The 8852-nt window shown below is 36.0% G+C and overlaps 1 protein-coding gene across 1 annotated transcript; it reads right to left on the minus strand.

Moving 5' to 3' along the window:
- Positions 1 to 1004: 1004 nt before the first annotated feature.
- Positions 1005 to 1985, minus strand: LOC127088034 (uncharacterized). Its single transcript, XM_051028949.1, has one exon. The coding sequence runs from the start codon at positions 1983 to 1985 to the stop codon at positions 1005 to 1007; it is 981 nt and encodes a 326-aa protein (XP_050884906.1).
- Positions 1986 to 8852: the final 6867 nt, after the last annotated feature.

Genomic DNA, 8852 nt, shown 5'->3' on the forward strand with positions numbered 1-8852 from the left:
GCTTAAAAGCTTTAATCAAGAAACACAGCACTCACGCTTAAAAGCTTAGAGTGACACAACAATTACAACTCAATAAACACCTTAGTCCAATGCAATCATCTAGGTGATAATTGCTTGGCTCACAAGTAAAACCTAATTCAAGACACAATGAAAGTACAGCAAGGATATATAATGATATATTTAATTCTTCACGCCTCAAATCCCTGAGTTGCTGAAAGTAGGATTGCCATCCTTTTATAATGCAGTACTTGGGCCTTGTACTTGAATTTCCTAAAATTAAGGTTAAGCAAGTTAACCTAATTTCCACACATTAGGGTGCTAACAAATAGGCTATATGCTAGGTCTCTTAATTTTAGCACAGCTGTTAGTTTCCTGAATTTTAGCACAGCTGTTAGTTTCCTGAAAATCAGCCTGAGATAAATACTGAAACATAACAGAAAAATTAGCCTATACTTTAGCATCTACTGTCAGGGATGAATGTCATAACATTCAGTTTGACATCCAGAAAATGATGTCATGAATGAATGTCATAACATTCAGTTTGACATCCAGTAAATCTTGTATTAGCTAATCCTGCAGCATACTACTTAAGCATGTCATGACATCAGTCAAGACATCTAAGTACAGTAAGTGTTTTAACATAAAATGCAGCCAATCAAAAACATCTACAAACTCCCTATTTGGCAAATTTTTGGCTTAAACAACTTGGCATCACAACAGAGTTCACAGCAGTAGAAAGCACACATCCAAGCAGAGAATCAAATTAGCTAATACACTTAGCAAACATAGAAGTTAAACTTCAAACAGCAGCAGCACAAGAGAAGATCAAGCAGAGAGCAAACAGCAACATAACCTCTTGTTTAGAGGACCTTCAACTTCAAAGAAATCTGTTGTCCTGGGGTACAAGTATTACTCCCCCTTTTTGTCAAAAATGTTGGCAAAGCAACACTTAATATTACAGACAAAAAAAATTCCAAGCAATTATCAGAAACATAAGAAATGTTCTAGTCATCTGACTCAGAGTCAGCATCATCATCTGTGCCATCATCAGGACTGGCATCTGCTTCTCCCTCTTCACCTTGTCTTTCAGCTTCTTCTGCAACAGCAGCAGCTTCACCAAATTCACCACCATCAGCTAGCACATCACCTTCAGTCATCTCCAAAGAGCTAATCAATTTTTCCAAGTTCAGCTTCCTTGCCTCTAATTCCCTACAGGTTTCTTTGAGCATTGCAATGACAGCAGCTTTACCTGGCTGATTGCTTACACGTGATGTCTCACCTGATGTCATGACAATGTCAGGGACATGGGTACCTAGGAACAACTTATGATTGAAAGACATATGGATGTCTCTTTTCTTCACATAATCATTCTCAGTTAAGATGTTTGGAAACTGATTCAAAACAATACCACAGATGAGAGAAGGAAAGGCTATAGGACCCTTCACACTGAAGCTTCCTGCATGCTTTAAAGTTTGATCAAAAATATAGGAGCCATAGTCAAATTTGGCTTTGGTTCCAACAACATATATAAACTTTCCAAGCATTACAGCAACTGTAGATTTATGATTGGTGGGCACCCAGTTAGCAGCTCCAATCTTGTGCATCATTGCATACTTGACACTCAGTTTACTTGCCACCAATTTTCCTTTGAGAGGCCACTTCCTTACCTGATTAGCAGTGATAACTTGACAGATTTTGTTGTCAGTCACCTCAAGCTCAGGTTGAGCTTCATCAGGCCTTCCCAAATACTTGTTGATCACTAAAGGAGAGAAATTTACACACTTGCCTCTCACATACACTTTCCTGAATTCCTTAGACTTGCCATCAACACATTCTTCAGACAAATTAACAATAAATTCCTTTACCAACATCTCATAGCACTTTGAAAATTGAGTCACAGTCTTCATTAAACCAGCCTCTTGAATAAGATCCATAATATCCTTACAGTATAGGACATTCTGAGCTAATTCCCTTTCCAAAGCCATCCTCTTCTGATAAACATATTTCCACCTGTTTACACTTGAAGCAAAATGAAAAGATATGTTGTCAATTGGTACCTCAGGGACACTAGCTGCAAGCTTGCTAGTGGTTGGCTTCTTCTTTGACAGAATGTCAGAGACATTACAAGGAACATCTGAGTCAGACTCAACAACAACAAACTTGGTCTTCTTTTTCTTGGGCACCACTTTGCTCCAAGATTTGGTTGGACCATGAACTTTCCTCTTGAGGGAACTCTCGACTGCCACCGTTGTCTTGGAAGAGGTTGGAACATCAATCTTCTTTCTAGGGGACCTTTGAGCCACAATTTTCTTTTCTCACCTAGATACCAACACTTGTTGCAGGTGAAATAACTATTATCTATTGACCAATCAGAACACACTTTCAATTGTTTAATAATTTGAAATATTAAATAGTAAATTCCTAACATCCTTAGTTGCTATAATTCCTCAGAAAGACATATTCCCACTTGCCCCTTAAATTTTCAAACTGAGTAGCATCCAAAGCCTTTGTAAATATGTCAGCAAGTTGTAGTTCAGTTGCCACATGTTCCAAGGTAATCACTTTGTCTTCTACCAGATCTCTTATGAAGTGATGTCTAATGTCAATATGTTTGGTCCTGCTGTGTTGGATAGGATTCTTTGAAATGTTGATAGCACTGAGATTGTCACAGAACAATGTCATGACATTCTGAGTGACATTGTACTCAGTCAGCATCTGTTTCATCCATACCAGTTGGGAACAACTGCTTCCAGCTACTATGTACTCAGCTTCTGCAGTGGATAATGATACATAGTTCTATTTCTTGCTGAACCAAGATATGAGATTGTTTCCCAAGAAGAAACATCCTCCTGATGTGCTTTTTCTGTCATCAGCACTCCCAGCCCAATCAACATCACAATACCCAGATAAGATAGGCTCAGAGCCATGAGAGTAGAGCATACCATAATCACAAGTCCCATTAATATACTTGAGAATCCTCTTGACTTGATTTAAGTGACTCACTTTGGGTTCTGCTTGGTATCTAGCACACACACCAACTGCATAGGCAATATCAGGTCTACTAGTAGTTAGATATAGTAGGCTACCTATCATGCTTCCATACAAGCATTGATCAATACTAAAACCTCCTTCATCTTTAGTTAACTTTAAATGAGTAGGTGCAAGAGTTCTTTTGTGACTAGCATTATCCATACCAAACTTCTTAACTATGTTCTTGGCATATTTGCTTTGGGAGAGAAACATAGAATCTTCCATTTGTTTAACTTGCAGTCCAAGAAAATAAGTCAATTCCCCAACCAAACTCATTTCAAATTCAGATTGCATCTGGTTAACAAAATGTTTCACCATTCTATCTGACATTCCACCAAAGACAATATCATCCACATATGTTTGGGCAATCATGATTTTTCCATCTTCATCCTTCACAAATAAAGTCTTATCTATCCCTCCTTTTCTGTAACCATTGTAGTCAGAAATTCAGTCAGCCTCTCATACCAAGCTCTAGGAGCTTGCTTCAATCCATACAGAGCTTTCCTCAACTTGTACACATGTTTTGGTAGATTAGGATCACTGAACCCTTTAGGTTGTTCCACATAGACTTCTTCATTCAAGTAGCCATTTAAAAAGGCACTCTTCACATCCATTTGGAACAATTTGAACTTCAGAATGCAGGCAACACCTAACAGCAACCTTATTGACTCAAGTCTTGCAACAGGTGCAAAAGTCTCATCAAAATCAACCCCTTCAACTTGAGTATACCCTTGTGCCACTAGTCTTGCTTTATTTCTAGTGATTACTCCTTTCTCATCAGACTTGTTCTTGTAAATCCACTTGGTACCAATGATGTTAGTCCCTTCAGGTCTTGGAACTAACTCCCATACTTCATTCCTTTTAAACTGCTCCAGTTCATCTAGCATAGCATTGATCCAATATTCATCAGTCAGAGCTTCTTTCACATTTTTAGGTTCAACCTTGGATACAAAGCAGGAATTTGAGCTATTCTCCATTGATCTGGTAATCACACCACTATTGGGATCTCCTATGATAAGATCCTTAGGGTGGTCTTTCTGAATCCTGATAGAAGGCACCTTGTTGGATGCTTCTAACTCAAGTCCAGGAGGAGTATCCTGTACATTTTCTATTGAAGTCTCAAGGAATGTTCCAACATCCTCTATGACATTGGATTCTTCATCTTTATCATCAACAATAACATTTATGGATTCCATCAGGACATTAGTTCTGGAGTTGAACACTCTGTATGCTCTGCTGCTAGTAGAGTCTCCCAGGAATATACCCTCATCACTTTTGGGGTCCATTTTTCTTCTCTGTTCACGATCTGTAAGAATGTAACATTTGCTTCCAAAGATATGAAAGTACTTCACAGTCGGTTTTCTGCCTTTCCATATTTCATACAGAGTGGAAGAGGTTCCCTTTCTCAAGGTAACTCTGTTGTGAACATAGCAAGCTGTATTCATAGCTTCAGCCCAAAAGTGCATAGGAAGCTTCTTTGCATGAATCATACCTCTAGCAGATTCTTGAATAGTTCTGTTCTTCCTTTCAACTACTCTATTTTTCTGAGGAGTAATAGGTGAGGAAAACTCATGACTTATTCCTTCAGATGAGCAGAAATCATCAAACTTGGAATTTTTAAACTCCTTTCCATGGTCACTTCTTATTCTGATAACACTACTATCCTTTTCTCTTTGGAGTCTTATGCATAGATCTTTGAAGACATCAAATGCATATGATTTTTCTCTGATGAAGCTTATCCATGTGTATCTGGAATGGTCATCAACAACCACATAAGCATATCTCTTCCCACCAAGACTTTCAACCTGCATAGGTCCCATTAAGTCCATGTGCAAAAGTTCCAGAGTTTTGGATGTTGTAGGATGTCCAAGCTTAGGATGTGACATCTTGGTTTGCTTGCCAACCTGACATTCTCCACAGAATTTTCCTTCATCAATAAGCAACCTTGGGATTCCTCTAACTTCTTCCTTGGATATGATCTTCTTCATTCCTCTTAAATGAAGATGTCCAAGTCTTCTATGCCACAGCTTCACTTCCTTTTCTTCCTTGGCTGAGAAGCACATTGAGGAGTCGTTTGAGACTTTAGGTTCCCATAGATAGCAGTTATCTTTGGATCTGGATCCTCTCATAACTTCCTTATTTTCTCCATTTGTCACAACACATTCTTCCTTAGTGAACTGTACATAAAAGCCTTGATAACATAGCTGGCTTATGCTGATGAGATTAGCAGTTAGTCCTTTTACTAACAACACATTATTCACTTCTGGAACTCCAGGACTGTCCAACTTACCAACACCTTTGATTTTTCCTTTAGCTCCATAACCAAAGGTCACATGACTGGTAGTATGAGGTTGTATATCTACCAATAAGTTATTCATCCCAGTCATATGTCTTGAGCAACCACTATCAAAATACCAGTCTTCTTTGGTAGATGCCCTTAGAGATGTGTGAGCTATTCTAGCAACCCATTGTTGTTTCTTGATAGGGACATTATGCTTAGGTGCCTTCTGCTTAGGTCTGACTTGAGGGGTCTGGTTAGGATAACCATGCAACCTGTAACATAAGGATTTTATGTGACCAAATCTTCCACAGTAGTGGCATCTCCATCTTTGAAATTTCTTCTTTTGATGGTTAATCCTCCTGTTTCCATGATGTTGTGACATTGGTTGTGACTTCTGCTTGATTTTCTGAACTTCAGCCTTTGAGCTTTTGAATTCAGATGAGGATTCCTTAACAAAGCCTAAACCAGACATGGTTCCTGATTTCTGTCCCACCTTTAGAATTTCTTCCAACGTGTCAGTTCCTTTATTCAGCATTCTGATGGATTTTATCATTTGATCTAGCTTAGAGGTCAGCAAGGTTATCTCACCATTTAGATCATCTATGATTGTAAGATGCTTCTTCTTCTCAGCTTCCAGCTCCTTGATAAGTTTCTTCTGCTTTTCTCCTTGTAGACACACTTCTGCACTTTTGACACATAACTCTTTATATGAAGCAGCAAGTTCATCAAATGTAAGTTCATCTCCACTTGAGTCATCATCAGAGGCACAGACACTAGTTAGTGCAGTGACATGTTTTGCAGATTCTCCTTCTAATTCACTCTCAGAGTCTCCCTCAGACCAGGTGACAGATAGTCCCTTCTTTTGCATCTTGAGGAAGGTAGGACATTCAGCTCTAATGTGACCAAAACTTCATATCCATGACACTGGATTCCCTTGCCTTGGTTGGACTTTTCTTCAGATTTTGATCTTCTACTGATGTCAGATGAAGTGTTCTTGACATTTGGTCTACCTTTTTGATCAATCTTCTTTATGAACTTGTTGAACTGTCTTCCAAGCATGGCTATAGCTTCTGATATACTTTCATCACCTCCAATATTTCCTTCTTCTGAACCCTCTTCAGTATTTGATACAAAAGCTATGCTTTTGTTTTTCTTTTCAACATTCTCACACAAGCCCATTTCAAAAGTTTGGAGAGAACCAATAAGCTCATCAACCTTCATATTGCAGATATTTTGAGCCTCTTCTATAGCAGTAACCTTCATGACAAATCTCTTGGGCAATGATCTGAGAATCTTTCTTACAAGTTTTTCTTCAGACATTTTCTCTCCTAAGCCTCCAAAAGTGTTGGCAATTTCAAGAATATTCATGTGGAAGTCATGAATAGTCTCATCCTCTTTCATCCTCAGATTTTCAAACTTAGTAGTCAGCATCTGGAGTTTAGACATTCTTACCTTGGAGGTACCTTCATGAGTTGTTTTGAGAGTATCCCAAACTTCTTTAGCCAGTTCACAGTGATGCACCAGTCTGAAAACGTTCTTATTTATCCCATTGAACAGTGCATTCAAAGCCTTAGAGTTTCCAAGGACTAATGTCTCTTGCTCTTTGTCCCACTATTCTTCAGGAATTTGCACAATGATTCCATCTTTACCTGTCTTCGTTGGATGTTCCCATCCTTTGTTGACAACTCTCCAGACCTTGCTATCCAGAGACCTCAAGAAGGCTATCATATGAGGTTTCCAGTCATCATAGTTATAACCATCCAGCATGGGTGGTCTATTTGAGAATCTTACATCCTTGTCCATGGTACTAGAAAGTAACGTCCCTAGATCTCACCCAAAAATTAACAGACGGGGTGCCTTTTATAATGCAGTACTTGGGCCTTGTACTTGAATTTCCTAAAATTAAGGTTAAGCAAGTTAACCTAATTTCCACACATTAGGGTGCTAACAAATAGGCTATATGCTAGGTCTCTTAATTTTAACACAGCTGTTAGTTTCCTGAATTTTAGCACAGCTGTTAGTTTCCTGGAAAATCAGCCTGAGATAAATACTGAAACATAACAGAAAAATTAGCCTATACTTTAGCATCTGTTGTCAGGGATGAATGTCATAACATTCAGTTTGACATCCAGAAAATGCTGTCATGAATGAATGTCATAACATTCAGTTTGACATCCAGTAAATCCTGTATTAGCTAATCCTGCAGCATACTACTTAAGCATGTCATGACATAAGTCAAGACATCTAAGTACAGTAAGTGTTTTAACATAAAATGCAGCCAATCAAAAACATCTACACCAATTCAATTGACGACTCCTCCTAAAAGTGGGGTAGTTTGGGAATTTTTTTGAAATCAAGGGTATTTTAGAAATTTCCTTGAAAAAGTGGATTATTTTTGTAAAAATTTCTCATATCTACTTCATATTTATAAAAATTAATATTGACAATTTAAAATCAAACCATTTAATTTTAATTATATACAAATAAGATATATTGATTATACAATAAATTTAATAATTAAATTCTCTCTTATTATTAAAAACAAAAACTAATTTTAATTCATTTAACTAACCAAATATAATATTTATTTTATATTTTATTAATATTTAACATAAAAATTTAGATCAAATTCGTGCTATTCCATGCTCTAGTTTCTTTCTATAACAATTTTACTTCAACCAATCAAAGCCTTAGGTGCTCAAATGAAAGGCACCATTTCAGAATTATGAATAAAAAATATTTAAAAAATTAAAGCGAAAAACATAATATAATTAATTATTTTTAAAAAATTATTTTTGTCACATATGTGTGATTATCCATAAGATATACTCATCTAACTTTTATTTAAAAAATTATTATTTTTGATATATTAAAAAACTAATGTATTTGATCATTATATAAATTAAATATATTTATTATTTAATATACTTAAAAAATGTAATAAGAATAAGATAGAGTAACATTATGACTCAAAGAAAAGATGGAAAAAATATGGTGTCAGCCAGGATATCCAAATTTGTGTAATGGACACTTGAGGATAAACACATGCTTTTATTCTGATATACATACTCTACCAAATAATGTGATTGCTTGAAAGAGATAACTACAATAAACATACACTTTGTCATGACATAATAATGATATGTAGTTAATTTAATTCCATTCACGCAAACTATAAATTAGCATTTGATGGTGACATCTATGATCAATGCTAGGAGACGTGTTTTTTTGTCACCTAGCATGCATAATTTCATTGTTTAAAGCACAAATTAGTAGTAAGTGTATCATCCTGCTTTGGTCATAGTTTTAATTTTCAAACTATTTAGTTTGAAATTTTTGAGTAAATAGAAAAACACCATTGTACTTCACAAACAATGGATCCATTGATCTATATTCTCTCTGAAAAGAGTTTTACAAAAATGATATATATATATATATATATATATATATATATATATATATATATATATATATATATATATATATATATATATATATATATATATATATATATATATATATATATATATATATATATATA

This window comes from Lathyrus oleraceus, chromosome 1 (assembly GCF_024323335.1).
Source record: "Lathyrus oleraceus cultivar Zhongwan6 chromosome 1, CAAS_Psat_ZW6_1.0, whole genome shotgun sequence".
Taxonomy (NCBI): Eukaryota; Viridiplantae; Streptophyta; class Magnoliopsida; order Fabales; family Fabaceae; genus Lathyrus; species Lathyrus oleraceus.

What these genes read in the sequence shown, in the direction of transcription:
- LOC127088034 (XM_051028949.1), bottom strand. Translation starts at nt 1,985, where the DNA reads ATGGCTTTGGAAAGGGAATTAGCTCAGAATGTCCTATACTGTAAGGAT.